The sequence below is a fragment of the Mytilus edulis genome, chromosome 6, assembly GCF_963676685.1.
Source record: "Mytilus edulis chromosome 6, xbMytEdul2.2, whole genome shotgun sequence".
Classification (NCBI taxonomy): Eukaryota; Metazoa; Mollusca; class Bivalvia; order Mytilida; family Mytilidae; genus Mytilus; species Mytilus edulis.
Window position 1 is genome coordinate 4,000,050 of NC_092349.1, and position 21,503 is coordinate 4,021,552.

The 21,503-nt window shown below is 31.4% G+C and overlaps 1 protein-coding gene across 1 annotated transcript; it reads right to left on the bottom strand.

Annotated features, from left to right (window-relative positions):
- Window positions 1-657: 657 nt before the first annotated feature.
- Window positions 658-11,181, bottom strand: LOC139525951 (ubiquitin-conjugating enzyme E2 D2B-like). The gene is made up of 6 exons (XM_071321148.1): window positions 11,043-11,181; window positions 8,466-8,529; window positions 3,826-3,857; window positions 3,567-3,644; window positions 2,572-2,683; window positions 658-1,108 (listed from the first exon to the last, which is right to left on the bottom strand). The coding sequence occupies exons 1-6, from the start codon at window positions 11,067-11,069 to the stop codon at window positions 969-971; spliced, it is 453 nt and encodes a 150-aa protein (XP_071177249.1). The 5' UTR covers window positions 11,070-11,181; the 3' UTR covers window positions 658-968.
- Window positions 11,182-21,503: the final 10,322 nt, after the last annotated feature.

The following is a 21,503-nucleotide window of genomic DNA, read 5'->3' on the forward strand; positions in this document are numbered from 1 at the left end:
ATATAAATTTAATGGATAATAGTGTACTGACGTCCAAATCTCGTCAACCGATTAAGTAGATAAAAATAAAAGTAGCAACAAAATCTGAGGAAACTGTAAAGACACACAAAACGAGTGAGACAAGTTGTGTAAATAGGTTTTCAAATGATTAACACTACCAGTAAACGGTGCACTCAAGATGCCTCTCAGTAGGTTTTGTGGTTAATTCATTGACGTTTATTCCACAACCTTATTATTTCATGTAAAAGAGCTAGAGGTATAGGGGGAGGGTTTGAGATCTCATAAACATGTTTAGCCCCGCCGCATTTTTGCGCCTGTCCCAAATCAGGAGCATCTGGCCTTTGTTAGTCTTGTATATTTTAAATTTTAGTTTCTTGTGTACAATTTGGAATTTAGTATGGCGTTCATTATCACTGAACTGGTATATGTTAGTTTAGGGGTCAGCTGAAGGACGCATCCGGGTGCGGGAGTTTCTCGCTAAATTGAAGACCTGTTGGTGACCTTATGCTGTTGTCTTTTCTGAGGTCGGGTTGTTTTCTCATTGACACATTCCCCATTTCCATTCTCCATTTTATGTGTAGCAATTCTTCACCAATTGATTCTTGTGTGAAAATCATACCATTATAAGTGTTCAGAGAGAAAAGAAAAATTATAAAGTTGTTAGCAATATATTTTAACATTTTCTTGTAATAATTTACAATGATAACTCTTAAACGATATACACACTTTTTGAAGGCGAGAGAAAATAAAAGTGATTAAAGTCTGTCGACAGAGAAGAATAAAGAACAAGATGAACTTTTCATCACAATAAACAAGAACATTTACTTTTACAAAAAACATATTTCCTATCGGGAGATAGACATTTCATAACGTGTAAAAAGTCCCAAAACGAACAGTAAGGTATAAGTTTATGTTTCGATATACAAAATTAAAGGAAAACGATTTGTATAACATATGTATTGACCATTTCACATGGCAGATTTTCGTGTACATCTTGCCGCTTTTTCATTGTATTTATTTATATCTAATTTATATAAATCTGCAGCTTCCTCGTTTTTTAGACACCCAGGATCTGGAGAAGCTAACAACTCTGATATATTCACTAAAACTGAAATAGAAAATGAAGTCATTAAAAATGTTAAAAAAATGTATTTAGGAGATAACTGTATTGTATTTTAAGCTCCGACGGCATCAATTGGTGATTTGGTGGTCGCAAATTAAGTTTACTGGCGACTGGGGTTCGTTTTGCTCAATCTAGTTTTCTTAGTTGTGTTTTGAGTACTAAAGTTTGTCTATTGGCCTTTTTTTTAAAGAAGTTTGAATGAGTATGAGTTTGTTTTGTTTCGCCTCTCTTTTTTCAGATCTGGAGAGGTGCTTTTTCATCGTATGATTCGGATGTATTTTGCTATGGACGTAACTGGCCGAAAAAGAAATGTTACTACATATATTACAGAAATGTGGCTTGAGAAACTAATTCAATTCCTAACATAGTTTGTAATGTGACTTTATAAAAAAGAAGATGTGGTATGATTACCAATGAGACAACCTTGTTTATTGTACAACACACTTCATTCACAGCTATCCATTCCTACGACTACGAAAAGTGTTTTTTCTTCCAAATATCGACTGGTTAAGATATCATGATGTGTCTTAGTTGTTGTGTGAAAGTTATCAGTATTTACTACTTTTAAAAAATGTTTGACCGTAATTTGTAGTTAAGGTATTACCAACAACTTTCTTTAAATTAATGAAATATATGTAATAATTTGTATGACTGTTATTCTATGCAGCAACACGGAATCGTGTAAACTGAACACTGTGAATCAGTAACGAACAATATTGCCTTATTTCTTTGTAAACCATGTATTCATGGAGAAAAATACAACAAGAAGCCGATCAGTTAAAAAAGAGATTGAATTTTCAATGTAACTTTAAATACGGTGTATCGAAACATCACCGTCTACTTATTTGTTTTGTACTTCTATACAGATATTTAAAACATAAGGTAGCAAGTCTTAATTGTCAAACCCTAAGACGTCAACAAATTTCGAAACCGTCGACACATTGACATTTCCTGATACTAAACCCGACCGCGTGAGTACGTTTAAAATAAAAACACGGGTTTCAGGGATAATAATAGACATAACTGTTACTATTAGAAACAACGAATACACTTAAAAGGAAAAGAAAAAAAATACAGCACTCAAAACTTTTAAAAAAGCCCAACAGCTTATAACAAATTTAGTGGCGAACTAAAGAGCTCCGGAAGTGTTTGCAGTAAGTCCTGCTTTACTAGCAACATTTATCTTTTTGCTTAAGGTAACGTTAAACTAGTTGATTCGACCATCAATTAAAAAGGAGAGGGATTTCGGCTATATTGGAAGAAAGCTGTGGTGATCTGTGACAAATATATTTCATAACTGTCATGGAGCCAGCAAAAGTTACATTGTATCTTGTTTTCGAAATCCTGCCTGTCCCCTTAGTATTTGCGACTTTATGATTAACATTGTTTATCATCTGTTAGGTTTCCTTTAGAACTATAAACACATTTTAACATAAACACAATCTTACAATTTGATATAGTATACTTTGGCCACCATACTGAATGCATGCTTAGATGATTTTCACAGATTTCTCCTTTTTCATTAATATTTGGATGGTATATTTTTGTAGTAAAATGTACCTGAAAGTCACAAAAAGATAAAAAAAAAACAAAACAAACATTACAGTAACTTAGCCTAAATAGCAACGTTCCTTATCATCAGTTCATATATTAAGAAAATTCTTTTTCTCCCTACAATTTTCACAACACTAAGGTGTATTAACTATGAATAACTGGTTTGAAGTATTACAATGCAGATGATGCATGAATGGCCCGTTTTTGTGAAAACAATATTAATCAATTTATTCTTGTTTTACTACTTAAATTTTTTTTTTACTATCAATTTTACTTTGATTAATCGCTGTTTGTGATGCTCTCTTAAAACATCTTTTTTTTTATAACTCTTTGAAGTATTGGGGAGGTGAGTAGATTTTTGTCCTGAAAGAAATAGTCATTTATAAATAAAATTAGAACATGAATGAAAAATTTGAAGAAACTTTTGTTTGTGTTTTTTGTGTGTGCCTAAGTTCAGATCTTATTCGAGGAAATTGTAAAAAATCGACTACATCATTTCTTAAATCACACATTTCGCACCGTTATTCTGAAATGGAACTCAGTGTTTGATTAATTTCCAGCGTCAACTTTTATTATTCATAATCAGACACTTACATGTAGGAATATTCTGTTTGAAGGTTATCGAATTCTTCATTTATTCATGCTTATTTGTTGGATATTTTAAATGGTATGAATACTAACAAATAAGTTGTTTCTATATCTTTCCAAATAAACGTTTTCTAAGTCACAATCAAGATTCTTCATTATTACTCAAAACGAGAGAACATTTCTATTTTTCTCCTTTGAATTTAGTTAATTAGTACAATTCCCGATTTTTTAAATAGAAAAAAATGCTTATTTCGGAATATTTTCATCCATAAAATAACAATATTACAATTAACATATATACCTTAGGAGGTTTGATAGGATAACCACCTGGAAACCGTATTTGTACACAAAAATGCCCTCCAGCATATGGACTTCCGTCCTGTAAAGATAAGAATTATTATTAGGATCATTATCAGTGTCGGAAGACATATTGTAACAAATGATTGAATATTTGATTTGCAAGAATACAAGAAACTTTTGTATCTAATCTGTACGCTGTGTATATAGTTTTAGTAAGACTATTTCATTATTTTCTTAATTTACCTATACAGAATACTTACTGGTCCTGATATCATGCCCTTCCAATTAATCACTGAAAAAAACAAAATACCTGGTTGTATAGTTTGTACATATGGTATACTTTTAATATTATTTATTGTATCTTACAGTTGATTGTTATGCTATATGCATGCTTCAACGTTGAAACAAAACAGATACTTTGCTAATATTATGAAATACTTGAAACATTTTTAATAACATTTGCTGTTTTCATTATTTAAATGGCAAATTTCTGAAAATTACTTGTTTTCAACATTTTTTTTATATAGTAACCCAGTCCATACATATTTTAACATATTCCAACTGTAATACTCGAAGGTATAGATGTAACAGTGACTTATTTTTTTGATGTAATGCCACCAGGTGAGCATGACAATTAACAAACAGGTAGATACATGTCTTCGCTTATAATTTTTATGCCCCAACTACACAGGCAAAACTGGCTCTCGTGAATTTCACATGAAATTCACGTGAAAAATTTCACGTTAGTCCCACCTCAAAAAAGCTTATTCATGAAACTCACGTTAAAATTTTCATGTGAATTTCATGTGATTGAGATTCACATGATTTTTTACTTGAAAAATTTCACATGAATTTCAAGTGAACTCTCAGAAAAGAATTCGTATTTTTCATGATTTTACTTAAATTTTAAAATTTAGATGTTGTTTGTGAACAAAATTTATATGATTTTCAGGTGATATTGACGTGAGTTTCACATGAGATTCATGTGAAACTCACATAAACTGATTTCACGTGAGTTTCACGTATAAGCTCGTTTTATGTGAAATTCACATGAATTTGAATTCACGTAAAATTAATGTGAATGATATTTGCTTGTGTACGATAGTAGAGGGGCATTATATTTTCTGGTCTGCGCGTCTGTTCGTCTGTCTGTCCCGCGTCAAGTTAAAATTTTTGGTCAAAGTAGTAGTAGTTGAAGTCCAATCAACTTGAAACTAGGTACATATGTACTCTATGATATGATATTTCTCATTTTAATGCCAAATAAGAGTATTTACCTTAATTTCAAGGTCCACTAAACATAGAAAATGATAGTGCGGCAGGGGCATCCGTGTACTGTGGACACATTTTTGTTTCCATTTGTCCGTTTAGAATATTCCCAGAGTTTGGTATTTTTGTTACTTTACTTTTTACACATTTTTTCATGAAATTCATCAGAAACGTATGACCAACTCAATAAACAAAATATATGTTATAATCATCCCGTGTACAAATTAAGTGATTTCCAGAGTTTTAGAGTATCAAACTACATATTAAGACCTGGAAACAAAAATTCAAATTAAATTCTATCTGAATTCAATATCGATTATAATATTCAGCTTTTTAAACACAATCAGAAGCAAAATAAATAGATAGTTTTTTTTCTATTCTGTGTGTAAAATTTTGTTATTTGATTTTTAAATTGTAAGAAAAAACACAATGCTAATGACTTTAGACAATTTGATTATTTTCTACCAAATTCAGTTGATAAAATTGTAATTGATAATTGACCAAGTGTACTGATAAATACACATAATTACTTTGCTCTTCATGAGCCCTTATCATAATCAAATGTTAGATATAGGCAACAGTAGTTTACCGCTGTTCAAAATTCAAAAATCGATTGAGAAAAAAAACAAATCCGGGTTACAAACTAAAACTGAGGGTAACACATAAAAAACAAGAGGATAACTACGACACAACAAAAACAAAACACTAAAATGTAACACACAAAGAATCGAACTATAATGTAACAATGGCCATTTTCATGAATTGGTACAGGAAATTTTGAGAACACAATGGTGGTTTGAACCTGGTTTTGTGGCTAGCCAAACCGCCCGCCTTTATGACAATGTTAAATATAATTTTTAAAATGACAACATTACATGACAGGACTACAACACAAATAAATGAGAGAACACATGGAACAGAGTAACACACGAATAAGAGCTTTCAAAGGTACCAGGTTAATAATTTAATGCGCCAGACGCGCGTTTCTTCAACACAAGACTATCCAGTGACGCTCAGATTAAAAAAGTTCGAAAGACGAAACAAGTACAAAGTTGAAGAGCATTGATGACCTAAAGTTCAAAAATGTTGTAACTTATACGGCTGAGGTTTATTGCCGGGGATAAGAACATCCTTATCATCTAGAATAGTTCATACTTGTGCAAACAGTATTTATGAAAATTACTATATAATAGATTTACACGATAACACCGAAGTGGTGACTAAATATATAATACAAATGAATACATGAGATAACCTAAACCAGCACATAAAAAGTCACAGCCGAGTTAGCCGAAGAGAATAACGCACAAAGTGACGTCACATCTGAATTTCTAACAAAATTCCAAAAATAGGATAGAAGTTGGATAGAATTCAAGATTAGGTTTGAAATACTGATATAGCATTTATTAATAACAATTAAAATTACAATACTAGTACTTATTAATATAAAATTGTGGTATTAATTAGATAATTAATTGTATTATCTAGCTATGTCGGTGTTTCTTCTAAATCAAACTGTAAACCAAATATATCGTATAAATTTAGTTGACCCAAACTAAAACCTAATAAATGATCTGGGTGAAAAATTATCTTTACCATAACACACTAATACAACAGAAAAAAATAAGATTTACAACTACAAACGATAAGACAATTGACAAAATTCGATTAGAATAACAAATATTACATCAAAACTAAATACAATTTTGGATAGAAAAAGTACCGTGACACGTCTTATAGCAATGCGGATTCACACTCATCAAAACAGTCACAATCGGGAACAAGTCACGTTCCGTATTAAAGATCAGACGAACGACTTGCAATACTAGGGCCTGGTTTTCGAAAGTATCATAAGATATGTTATAAGATATATCTTAGGACATATTTTATGATCATCTTATGACTATCATATGTCATAGGATGTAAATCAAAGCTGTCTTAAGAGAGTCATAGCTATGATGCTCTTAACAGTTTAGGAATTAGGTGCCAAAAGGGTCCAAAATTAAACTTTGTTTGATTTCATCAAAAAATGAATTATTGGGGTTCTTTGATAGGCCAAATCTAACCGTGTATTTAGATTCTTAATTTTTGGTCCTGTTTTCAAATTGGTCTTCATTAAGGTCCGAAGGTTCCAAAATTAAACTTAGTTTGATTTTAACAAAAATTGAATTCTTGGGTATCTTTGATATGCTGAATCTAAATATGTACTTAGATTTTTGATTATGGGCCGAGTTTTCAAGTTGGTCCAAATTGGGTCCAAATTTAAACTTTGTTAGATTTCAATAAAAATTAAAGAGATGGGGTTCTTCAATATGCTGAATCTAACCATGTATTTAAATCTTTAATATTTGGACCCGGTTATCAAGTTGGTCCACATTGAGGTCTTAAGGGTCTAATATTGAACATTATTTGATTTCATCAAAAATTGAATTCTTGGGGTTCTATGATATGCTGAATCTAACCATGTATTTAGATTTTGGATATTGGACCATAATAATAATAATAGGTAAATGTCCAATTTAAAATTTTTAAATTTAAGTTCTTAGACCACAATAATTCTGTGTCAGAAACCTATGTTGTGTCAACTATTTAATCACAATTCAAATTCAGAGCTGTATCGAGCTTAAATGTGGTGTCCATACTTGCCCCAATTGTTCATGGTTCGACCTCTGCGGTCGTATAAAGCTGCGCCCTGAGGAGCATCTGGTTTTATATACAAAATCATGAATAAGAATTCCAAATTGCATGTCGCAGGAGATTCAAATTTTAGTTCACGTAGTTGAGAAAATAAAATCTTAACTATTAAGCTAACTGAGAAACACAACAAATATATTTTTTGCAATTAACCTGAAATTATACATGAAAAGTAATCAAGATTTTAGTTGACAATCATACGACCATCATATGTCATGTCGCCAGGGGTCTTAAGTTTACGACAAAAGTTATGACAAATCGTATTTTTTTTTATTTGCTGATACCCAAAAATTAGAGACAACCATCAAACACGGACATTTATCATTAACATATTGTTTTTTATAAATTTTATCGTCCAAAGTTAAGATACATTTGAATTTAGTTTTTCATCAAATGTAATTAACTTTATATCAACTGTAAAGTCCAATATGGATTTAATATTACATAATTTCAATTTCAAAAAGTATATAAATAAAGGCTTAAAAAGGCTGAAGAAATTCCGTGTCCTTGTTTTTGAGTTTAAAAATTGACGGGAAATGATTTCTTTTTTTTTTGTACAGTTTAAATTTAACAAATGGCTTTTAATCATCATGAAATTACATTATTAATACAAACGTATATAAAACAAGAGTGATTCCGAATGTCTTAGAAACCTTAGTATACTCTAATTTAAAAATGGCAGTCAAAATTGGCCCGATTTTCATCTCGGATTGCCTGTATAACAAGACCTACCGGTCGTAATCATTTTGAATTTGTTTTCGCTCGAACATCGATAGACAATTCATTGTTTATTTACCTTCATAGAAATACTAAAAAATTGTTCAATAGCATACAGTAGTATTTTTTTTAACTTAAGTTAAATCACCCGCCCTTCAATTGTAAATAGGCTTGTAATATGCAGCGTTTTGTGTAAACACGGCCTTATTTGTAAACTTACTCTCATCGTCAATTGGACTTGCAGAAATGCCTGGTGGAGGATTTTGGGAAATGTCCAAAAATTCCTGAAAAATCAAATTTCTCATTAGATAATTGTAATGCAAGTATATGGTTAAACCGTCTCTATTATCAATTCTGATTTGCAAGATAACCAAAACAACGGCATATGATATCTAGTGTGTTTATCGTATACACACTTCTGTAAACATGTTTATGATGAAATTCCGCTATGTCAAGCGGATACCAGAATAATTGATCAGTTTATGATTAAAGCATGAATCTTTGCACAGTGCTAGTTATGATGGTAATGAATATCCAGTATGGCCGCGAATTTAACAATAGCCGTCATAAGGTATCGGGATTACAATACCATACACTAAATGAGATCTTCCAATATAGTACAGTACCTATTGAGGGTAACAAATGGAAGCCCAGGTTAATTTAAGAACTTTACCTGGTCGACTCCCATTTTCATTACATCTTTTTGAGAAGTTATTACTTATATTAACATAAATATTGAGGGCAACAATGATGACAATGATTTATTTGCTTTCAAATGTATACATGCAGAACTTCCATCAATTCTACTGATTAAATCGCAGATTAATGGACTATAATACCACACTTCTAAACATATACATGTGTGCATAAAACAAATCTAAGAATTGTGTTATATAAAACTCTAATAAGACCATCAAACTCAATGTTAACAAACGTACCTTAGATAAGTGAGAAAGTCAAAACTTGTGATAATCTTAACATTTTGAAAATCTGAAAATGTTTTTTTTGCACATGTATTATACAGTATATATATTCTGTCGTTCCATAAATATATAGCTTTAAACTATCTTGGATGCTTTGAATATAAGAATTACATATGTACATTTATGTTCACATTTTAATTAGTATGGTATTGTATTCCGGATCCGTTTCAATAATATTTTGTTTTACACAAAACTTTGTATACTAGGCTTATAAGACGCCAAATACCAAATTCACTGAAGAAATTCTATGGTTCATAAAATACCAAAAGGATAAATTTGATAAAATTCATACGTTCTGGAAAATCTTTAAATCCGAAATGTCAATCGTTTTCAAAACTGAAGCAATAGCAATGGTATTTGGCGAGCCAGAGGCTGTATTCATCTTTTGAATGTAAACACTGCTGATTTATAGCAGATCATTCTTTAGTGAAATGATTAAAGGAGTTAAGTGTTTGATATTAATGATTTTCCGTGTTTTAATGTTCTTTAGAAAGCTCAAATAAAGGCAACAGTAGTATACCGCTGTTCAAACTCATAAATCCATGGACAAAAAACAAAATCGGGGTAACAAACTAAAACTGAGGGAAACGCATTAAATATAAGAGGAGAACAACGACGCAACACTACAATGTAACACACACAGAAACGGACCAAGCATCAGACAAAATCCCACAAGAATAACAAATATAACATCAAAACCAAATACATGAATTTAGGATAGACAAGTACCGTGACACGTCTTGTCGTAATGTGAATTTATACTCAAAAATAAGAGAAAAAAAAAAACGACGTAACGTAAAATTGTAACACACACAGAAACGAATTATAATATAACAATGGCCATATTCCTGACTTGGTACAGGACATTTTTAAAGGAAAAAATGGCGGGTTGAACCTGGTTTTGTGGCATGCCAAACCTCCCCTTTTATAGCCATGTGAAATATAACATTAAAATGACAACTCAACACCACAGGACTTCAATATAAATAAATTGGAGAATACAATTGACAAAGAAACACACGAACAACAGCCAACAAAAGGCAACAAGTTGTCATTGTTCCATAAAAAGATAATAACCAAAATAATGAGTAAGTAATAATTAGGTACAAACATCCCAAAATGTTAACAAATGGAAAAAACTTTCAATAGCTAGTAAGAATAAAAATCAATGCTGAAAGTTGTTACTTTTTAGAAAGCTATATCCCTAGGCTTTTATATAATACCCTAGCACGCAAATATGTACTGAACTCTAGCATGTTGAAAGACGTTTTGAGGGTATACACATTTATATCGATTTTCTTGGAAGGTTACTTTTCAACTTTAAAAAATATACGAAAGATACACTTTACGAGGCCATTTTAAATTGTAAAATGTATAAATAATCTAATATCTATTTTTCGGTCTGGTAAACACCTTTACTGGTTGTATTTGTCATATATGTTATTTTTCATTTTTAGAGCAATTTAGTATTTATTTCAGAATTGATAGTTTGCATGTTAAACTCCTTCGTACAATTTTATTCTCTTGGTGAGTTAGAGGTTGACTTATTGTATATCAGGCCCGTAGCCAGGCATTTCCAAGGGGGGGGGGGGGGGTATTTGGACTCATGAGCTCGACTTTAACAGTCACAATTTGAACAAAACTTTTTAACAGTGCTTATTTGGTTTCAGGGGGGGGGGTGTCGTCCGAACCCCCTGACTACTACGGGTATGGTATAAACACTTGATTATAGTTCAAAGCTGTATGTAAGCCTATACTAATTTATAAATTATTTGTGTTGTTTGGTTACTGTATAATTGACACTGATTTTTTACCTTTTTCAGTCTTCTTAGTAGTGTCATTTTGTCCGTGATACTATAATTTACTTCCTTGTTCAAGTCTTTAACTTATTTATCAAACGTTTCTACAGTATTCTTTATTCAAAGTAGACTGACGTCAGAGCTGCTTTATAGTAAAAAGTTATCATTGAACTGTTCAAGGTAAATGCAAATTCCAGTAACCAATTAGCTTATAGTGTTATCATGCATTAAAAATAGATATAAAACCGACGGTGGTATTTTTAGTATATAACTTGGATTAAAAATAAAGAAATACAACATATTTGAATGAACATTCAAATCATTGCATATTGAATTCATATTGATTTCTTGTGAAATGTAAAATGTATTTTTATAAGTACTGGTAATTTGTAACATGAAAAAGGGCATGGCGGGGGAAGGGGGGAGGGGGGGGGGGGAGGGGGGGGGCGGTAGATGTTCTTGAAAATAAAAGTAGTATTAAAATTTCCTAACCCATTCGGTATTCAAGAGCTTGCAGCTGCTATTTAGACTAAATAAAACATCACCAGTGTCTTACCAGAAAGTTGATTAACCAGGGTGATTTCAAGGAATGTGTCGTCCTTCTTTTAATATTTCATCGGAAAATACCACGACCTTGTTGAAAACTATTCCTTATCAACTTCACAAATAATACTTCGTGGTGATGTAGTATAGATTCTAGGTAATGACGTTGTTTATCATCTTCATAACGTTTTAAAGTGTTTCTTGTATTTGTTTTTGAATATTATAAACCTTTAACTTTTAATGATTTTTTTGTAATATCCTTTTAGCGTGGATCATTACTTATGAATCCTGCCAATGTTTTTTTTTGGTGCTTTGGTCATTTTTGTATTCTTGTCGTCCATTATTGCTGAATGTGCTTTGTCTAAATGACAATTTGGTTTTCTTTGTTGACATCTTTGTTCATTTGTATAGTGATTAAGATTATAACATAATGTTGACTGTTGTATCCCTATTTAAAACATTTTTACCTATCATGTCTTTTTGTTTTGTTCACACATTGCTGTCATAATAATGGAATTTTATGCGACCAGGTTTAATCTACTATTTTCTGCATAAAAATGCCTATACCAAGTCAGATATATGACAATGGTTTTTCATTCGTTTGATGTATTTGAGCTTTCTATTTTGGCATTTGAAAAGGGTCTTTCCGATTTGATTTTTCCTTGGACTTCGTTTTTTTTGTTATTTTACTTTTTTTATTTGGCTTTAAGGATGCATTCTTCTGAGGTTTCAGTCTCGTTTCAGTTTCGTTCTGGAATTATTTCCAAAACATATAATACAAGTGGAAAATATCAATGAATTTTAAAAATATTATAATCAAACATAACTCTGTTAAAAAAAATGGGTATTTACAGTAAATAGTTTTTGAGTAATCTAGTTTTCAAATTTTACGACTAATCAAGTCAGTCTTTTTAACCAAGATTTTGAGAAAATGAATGAGGGGTACAACAAATGATTATACAAGAATCATGTACATTCATATCATTTTTCTCTATTCAAATTTCTTAGATATGTATTTTTTATCATTTATAACAAAAAAAGGGAAAATATGATTTTTTTCTTCACCAATTATTTTTTTTTCAAATTATGTATTTTATTTAAACATTGTGATTCAGATATTCTCGCAACAAACCGCGCTTGCCTAGATCTAATACAGTGTATACGTGGATGTTAAGACAACAATTTAACATGTACTGTAAGCATTACTCAGTATTTTAATATTTCTTTATTGTCAAATCTATTCACATTTTTTTAAGACTCAGGAAAATCTAAATGAGCTCGACTTTGTATGTAAAATAATGATAATTCCTTTCTTCATGATGAATTCCTAGCGTTAGTCCCTGGGTTATGATTCACTGGCAGCACATCAGATGCGCGGTTTTGTATATATTTGATCCACCAGTGGCGCCTCCTTCAAAACAGATGCAAAACCAAATACAAAAAGAAAAAGAAGCGTATTTGAATCCAAATTTACCGTAGGGTTTTGATTACTTAGTTGGCGATACCCTATTCCGTCTACCAGCAGGACCATTGACTGTGTGGCTAAAAAATAACGGTACGCTGTCCTGGTCTCTTTCAATATATACAAACAGTTTCTCGCTACATTGAAGACCTGTTGGTGACCCTCTGCTGTTGTTTTTTATTTGGGCGGGTTGTTGTCTCTTTGACACATTCCCCATTTCCATTCTCAATTTTATAATGTATAATTTTTCAATATAAATAAACAATACATAACCTCTCAATTGATACAAACAATATATAAATTTAGGCAAAATTAGTGTACCGACGTTCAAATCTGGTAAATCGATGAAGTGTGTCTTTGTGTAAGCATTACTTGCCTGCATATGAAGTCCGTATAGTAAAACATGCAAGTGCACAACTCAATAAACGATATATGTAAACACCAGAGGGTATGTTACTCTTGCAAAATGGACAGTTCATAAATGACATGTTGAAATGGTCCTTATTATCTGATCGGATATTGTTAAATGTGTTGTCGTTTGTAGTTGTACTTCTAATTTTTAAATATTATATTCGTATTTAAAAGTAAAGATAATTAATCACCCAGTTCATTTATAAGATTTTAGTTTTGGGAAACTTAAGAAATACCGACATAGCGAGATAATACAATTACTTATTTAATTATCTAATTACTAACACCATTCTATATTGATAAAATTGTAATTGTTATACTATATGTCCTGTTGTAATATTTATTTGTGTATTTCTCTGTCCGTAATATTCTTGCATTTATTTGTACTGTAGTCCTGTCATGTAATGTTATCATTTTAGTGTTATATTTAACAATATCATAAAGTCGGGAAGGTTGGCTAGCCGCAAAACCAGGTTCAACCCACCATATATGTTTTTGAAAATGTCCTGTACCAAGTTAGAAAAATGCCAGTTGTTATCTTATAGTTTGTTTCTGTGTGTTTTTTGTTGCAATTATGCGTTTCTATTGTTTTGTTGTTTTTCTCTTTTAGTTGGTGTGTTTACTTCAGTTGTAGTTTGTAACCCGGATTTGTTTTCTCTCAATCGATTTATGACTTTCGAACAGCGGTATACTACTGTTGCCTTTATTTAAATCATAGTTTCTAGTTTAAGTCGTCAATATTGAGGAAAATGTCAAAATATAAAACAGAACAGGTTATTTCGGTATTTTAATCACTCTTAAGTTTTTAAGGGGCCAGCTGAAGGACGCCTCTGTGTGCAGGAATTTCTCGCTACATTGAAGACCCATTTGTTGCATTCGGCTGTTGTCTGCTCTATGGTCGGGTTGTTGTCGCTTTCACACATTCCTCATTTCCTTTCTCAATTTTATTAAATTTTATTTTCATCTATGTAACGCGGATAAAATATTCATTACTAATATTCGAAAGGATTACATTTTGACCAGCATTGAACCAAACTTTACACAGAAAAAAAGTCAAAACAAGGTTAGAAACAACCTTCACATCGGAGGGATACATTTTATAGTTATAATTATATAGTAGGAGACATAAAACGTAGACAGCATTTTAATTGTGTCTACTAAATCTATTCAAAACGAATCAGACCTTTATATATCATTATCGGATCTCCTTACCCTTCCGGAGCACCTGTGATCACCCCTAGTTTTTGATGGGGTTCGTGTTGCTTATTCTGTGTTGTGTCATGTGTACTTTTTTTTGTCTGTTTGTCTTTTTCATTTTTAGACATGGCGTTGTCAGTTTATTTTCGATTTATGAGTTTGACTGTCCCTCTTTTATATAGGCACCGGTCAACTGTTTTAGAATACTACCAAATCGGTGCCCCAAATTTACCTCTGAGTTATTTCATTGTTTGGATCATTAACGTATACTCTACATACCTATTCTTTAATTTTTTGTATTGTAGAGATTAACCACTACTTATCAAATCCATACACTTATTACAACTCTTAAGCAATACCTTCACTATTCAATGAGTGCGACAGAAAATAAAAGTTGTTCAAGAAGTCGATAGAAAAGAAAACAAAAACAAGGTACACTTTAACAATTAAGTTTTATATGCAAATTATTGTTATTTCAGAACAATAAACAAGCAAACATACATATTAGAAATAAACAAAAATGAATATACTGCACTCGTGATACAGAATTTTCACAACGTGTAAAAGTCCTAAAACAAAAAGTAAAATTTAAAAACAAATCGAAATAACGATTTATATAACACGTCCGATGACCATCTTACATGGCATATTTACGTGTCCATTCCGCGGCTTTTTTTTTTTTTTTTTATCGTATTGCACTCTATCTCTGTCATATAATTTTGCAGCGTCTTCGTTTAATCGACATTCAAAATTCGGAGAAGCTAACAAAGCTGATATATTCAGTAACACTGAAATGAAAAATGAAATCATAAAAAAATGTTAAAAACAAACGAACTAGTACTACAAGGACTATTCAATGATATATGATGTCCAAACTGTCAAATCTATTCACAACTTTTTTTAGACTCGGGGCGATCTAGAGAAAGAATTAGGTATAGAACCTGTTTACAATATCGAATGTTGACAAGACTGAACGTCTTTGTTTGCAATTTATGGCATTGCGTAACTGTCTCATTGCGCATTTCTTATATCTCCTTTGACTCACAAAGAAAGAGAAAGAGAAAAGTGAACGAAACCAAAGAGATCATAGAAAACCATTAGTCGATTAAACAGATAAACCAAAATGAATAATCCGTAGTTTCTGCTTCACTAATGACACCCGTCGTGAATCTCCTGCTCAATATGTTGACGAGTCATATCAGATGAATACCCAACATATAACAGCTGATTTGTGACTTTCCTTGTCATACTTAACACTTTGACATCCCCATATTTCTAAATCATCGGTTTAGTACATTTTCTAAAACTAAACTTGACCAAATTGGAAATATCAAAATGAAAACACAGACTTCAGTACATATGAAAGACATTATTGTTTCCAGTAGAAACAGCAAAGACAGTTGAAAATCAAAGAGTACAAAAAAAAACAGCACTGAAAAAATAAGCCAAAGCAGTCACATTAAAAAAGACCTACTGGTGAACTAAAACGGAAATATGACCATCAAGGAAAAGATGACTACGACATCTGGTATATTTTAGTGTCCTTCTGTGATATTCCATAACGGTCAAAGAAACAGCAAACCAACAACAAAATAATTAAAGGACTTCTAGAGACGTCATTCTTTTAAAGGAAGTCCTGTATGAAGTCTGCCACATACGTATTAAGGAGCAAGTCGTCAAGAAGAGTAGCACAGTTGGTTTACATAGGAATATAAGTCATCTGTTTAAAAGATATATTCTGTTTAGTTAACAACGAAGAAACGTAAGTAATTATAGTGAGAATCAATGTTCATCGATCAGATCTGGAAAGGTGTTTTTTCTTCGTATAAATCGTGTGACTTTTTGTTTTGACGTAACTGGCCGAAAAAAAACCACCCAAAAATTGTTACTGCATATAGTACAAAATTGTCCAGCGTCATTTTTTTTTTATCCATAATCAAACACTTAAAGGGAAACTCCGCAAAATAATCAAAAATTGATATTATGTCCATTCTGTATAAAAATGCTTAAATTCATATATATTAAAGTTTTATTCTGCTAGACAAGAGATCACCATCGATTTTAAATTTAGAGTATCACTTCTCTGCGTGCCGCCATTTTGACAATTTTTTCCGTTTTTAACCACGATATGTCTATGAACCACAAAGGACCGAAACCACAGTAACTAATGTAGTCGTAATTGCGTGTCAATATCATGTCAATCGTATCGTACGGTTGTTTTATCCGACGAAAAATGTGTTTTTTTAGTAACCAAGGTCTGTCGTTTTTAACTGTTTATATGGGAATTGGTTAAAAAGTCATAGTTCAAAGTCATAAATGATCATAAATAAGTGTTCCGTGAAAATAAATTCGGACCTTCCCTGTCTGATCACCAGTATGGCTAAAGGTATTATTCCCAAATGTATAGTGAGGTGACACATCCAGGTATTCAAGCGATTTCCTGTCGGACTTGCAAGATCATGCATCGTTTCACATCGTGAAAGACAGTTTGAAACATACAAGAAATATTGATTTAACAAAAACTTATACGCACTTGTCGACCATTCGTTTATACACCTGGATAGAAAGTTACGGAACTATAGATAGTTGCAATTTAAAATTATATACATTTTTACATTGAACATAAGAAAGAAACATACATTTTGTTTAATTTGGGTTAAAAGTTTTGTAAATAGACTAGTCCTCGTATGACAACAGTATGTTATCATGGGATGTTGATGGACTATTGTATACCAAAAGAAGAAGAAGAGAACATATTTGAATTAAATAAAGGTCGATATTTAACTTGATTTGGTTCATCGAAGTTATGGACATACATAGCGATATAGCGTATTGTTGAAGGCTGGTTATTTGTGTCGTTTGGTTTTTGTCTAATTGACACTGATTCTTTACCTTGTTCAATCTCCTTGTCACCATTTTATGAGAATATAAGATATAACTACATGTTAAACTTCCTTGTTCAAGTCTTTGTATTATTTATCAACACTTTTCTGTAGTATTCTTAAAGTCGTGTGACATCAGATCTTATTCAAGTACAAAGTAATCATTCAACTGTTCAAATTAAATGCAAATTTCATTATTTATTATATATTTAGAAATAGATTATAAAATCTCCTGTAGATTAGAAAGGAAAACAAGTACTGTGGATTCATTATTATTCGTTGGATACCACGAATTCAAATGTTCAACGAATATATCATATATGTAATAAGCTTTGTATACAGAGTTTGAAAAAAACACGAAATCAAATATCCACGAATATGCAAGTTTTCAGTAATTTACAAAAATTCATACCCACGAAAATAAATGAATCTACAGTATAATGTTTATAAATATAGAACTATGTATCGTCTTCATTTGATTTCAGTAAGAATTTATATATAAATATCTTCAAATTTTTGATTTTCTTTCAAAAGACATTAAAGTATTTTTCGTTCTTATACAAATCGTAAGATTCTGTCTATTTTGTGGTTATTCTGATTGCTTGTATGTGAATAAAAACGACGGATGTGAAAAAAGGGGCTGGCTTTATATTGTGACTATCTACTTTGTTCAATCGATATGTCGCCGCCATTTGTATGAAAGTTCCTGCGAACTAAGTAATGACTCAAATGAGTGATTCATCAAAAGAATATAGAAGATCTGTAAAGCTCCGGCCTTATTCTACAACTTATCTATAAGGAATAATACACGATAAAATCAGTATCTGATGTTGTATTACCCCAAATAACTAATATCAGCCAAAGGGCCGAAGGTTGGGAGGTATGTGATACGGATGGTATCATGTAATAATCATTTAATCATATATTCCAACAGAGGACTTTATTTTTTTTCAATTTGAATTCTCCTTCCGAAAATTGTATCCAAAAAGAAAAACCGAAATACGAGACAAATTTAAAAGGTTTGAGGGTTAATATAGTTTTTAATATATATTTGTCATGGATTGTTCATCTTAATGTTAAAATAATAATTTTAACATGACGTGCTTCTTTCGCTTTGTAAAGAACAACATAATACAATTATCGATTCATTTTTACTTAGCACAGACTAAGATACGTGCATAATAGCGATTTAACTCCCATGTAAATACAAATCTATCGTTTGCTTTGTGCACATACTTTAACGATCTCGCTGTCTTATCATTGACATTGAAATTAAATTGACAGAACCGTTATACATGTACAAATGCACAAAACAACTAATGCATATGAGCATGCATGGAACACAAATATGAAATCAGAATAAAATAAAATAATATTCAGCAAAACTCGCTGAAAGATCTTGTTGCATAATGATCATGTTAAAACATGACGTCATACATATGAACTCTTTTAGGCTGAATGTGTTCCGTTAAAAGTTTGCTGCAAACTCAGATAATTAAGTATATTCTGTTTTATTTTCTACTTTAATGCTTTTTTCGCACACTTATAAGTCAAGAGGCTCACTCTTTAGTTATGTTATTTCGATATAGATTCAAAAGTTAGGTTGATACTCTTCCTTGCAGCATACGAGTTTCTAAAATGGTTGGTCATTACCTGACCTTTATATCTATCAGAGGCAAACAGATAGAGGATAATTTGACGATACACAGAAGCCACCAATAACTTATGTTTGTGTAACGAATTATAAGGTTTGTACACATTTTTTTCTAGAGGTTATTTGAGAAATATTTCATTTGCACCATAGATTTATTAATTTGGTTTAGCTTTAACTGACAGTAGGTAAACTAGAACATTCGCACATATAGCTACACACTTATCATCTCTTCAGTTATTTTTCATTCAAACGAATGGATAACAAGTATCATATTCCTGAGTTGATACAGGCATTTTCTTAGGTAGAACATGGTGGATTTAACCTGGTTTTATAGCTCGCTAAACCTCTCACAGCGAAATGCTTACGTAACTAAAATTAAAACTCGGACTTATTTTACAATACTCGTCCAAACGATTTTTATGAAAATGATGTTATGTAAAGGCAATTTTATAACTATTTGGACTACAGACGATGCGACATAGGAAGTCATGCAATCTGAAACCTATATTTCGTCGGTATTTGTTTCTGTTTATTCGTCTGTCATTTGAAGGAGTCAGATGCTGGCGGTTGATGTGACATTGAATTGTCCTCAAGAGTTTTTTTTCTCGGTGTCTTTGAGTTGCTGGTTCTTAAATCTCTTATCATTTAATATGAACCAGTTCCTTTATCTGGGCACACTGCCATAGTTTGAAAAAGACATATAACAACAGCCTTTGACTTGTTCCCTATATGATATCGCTGAATGATACGAAGGTGTGATATGATTGCCAATGAGACAACGCTCCACAAGAGATCAAATGACACAGAAAATAACAACTATAGATCACCGTCCGCTATTCAATAAACAGCAAAGCCCATACACATAGTCACTCTATTATAATTTAAAATGCAGTTTCAAACTATGTCATCACCGATTTGGTAATAATCCTTATAAGAAATCTCGCAAAAGTTACGGTCAAATTATAATTTTTGTAATGCTGGTCATTGCTGTTTTTAAATTATGAAAGTTTTGAATTTAAAAGATATTATTTAGAAATCGAGTACAAAATCGTATTGGTATCCTCCCCCTATTTTTTTGTAAGGGGAATGACTCTTTAAAATGTCATTTTATGGAATCGGCCATATTAGCATTTTGTAGATCTTGTATTGCTTATTGTTCATGAGGTTTAAGGTTTTGCCTATCTGTCATTCTTTTTAGATGCAATAATTACAAAAAATATAAATCGCCATTTGATAAGAAATCATCTGATGATTTTGCATACTTAGCATATTTCAATTTTGTAGATATTGCGTTGCAGATTTTTGAACCTGTTTTTAGTCTATCAGATTGTTGACAATACATGAAAATTGGTCAACAATTATCATTATAGGAGTCCTTCAATACGTTTGGTCAATGGAACAGTTTTTCTAGATCTTGAATGGGTTAACGTCTTCGCTGTTTTCAGTTTTTAACTATCTTAATTATAATTTTTGAGATAAAAGACAAAAACTAACAAATTAACCCAAAATCTCTTTTAAAGGGTAATAGCTACGTTACGAAGTCATTTTTGATATACTTGTAATAGGCAGAAACGCAAATATTTGTCAAAAAAGTCATGTAAAAGGCAACTTATATAATGAGTCTTCTGTTAATTTTAGTGAAAATGCAAAGTTAATAGGTTTGAAATTTTGACTTTTCCCATTAAAAGTTGTTGGCTGCCTGATTTCAAAATAACTTCTTATCATATCAGCCATTGAACATTTGGCGGGATACGATTCCGCTATTTTTTTCATACATTTAAATTGGTACCATCTCTCTTTCCAAAAATTATGAAAAAGCAAGGATTTATCAGAATTTTGAAATAGCTTTTTTTGTAAAGATTAAAAAAATCATGAAAATTAATAGAGTTGTTAGATTTGTAAACTTAAGATGGCAATGCATGGATAACACCAGAAGATTTCGATTAGCTATCTAAAAGACCCAAAACATCCCGATCAGTCAACATCCTTCATACGATTATTCTGTGTTTGCACCGAACTAAACAAGTTATCACCGTTATTAACTAGTACATCGTGTTGAAATTAACTATGGCAGGAAGTAAGATTTTTGATATTTGTTCACAATAAAAAAAAATATGATTCCATATATTTTTCTTCAGGTTCATCTGGAATTTCCACGCTACGCAAAACATGTTTATGAAAAACAGGGTATTTAAGTGTACCAATTTTGTTATAAAAATATCAAATTTTCTGCGTTTGCCTCCAGTAAGAATCTGTTTCTAAATGGCTTTAACAATTAAACTTATGTTTAAGAGATTATAATATTTATCATTAATCGAAAGTGTGTA

Bases quoted from the DNA above. Each gene is read 5' to 3' on its own strand.
- LOC139525951 (XM_071321148.1), bottom strand. From the start codon at position 11,069: ATGACACTACTAAGAAGACTGAAAAAG. The intron at 3,858-8,465 runs GTAAGTTTACAA...TGTTTTTTTCAG, and splicing joins AAGTCCAATTGACGATGAGA to TGATTAATTGGAAGGGCATG. The intron at 1,109-2,571 runs GTAAGATTGTGT...TTTCTATTTCAG, and splicing joins AAAGTATACTATATCAAATT to TTTTAGTGAATATATCAGAG.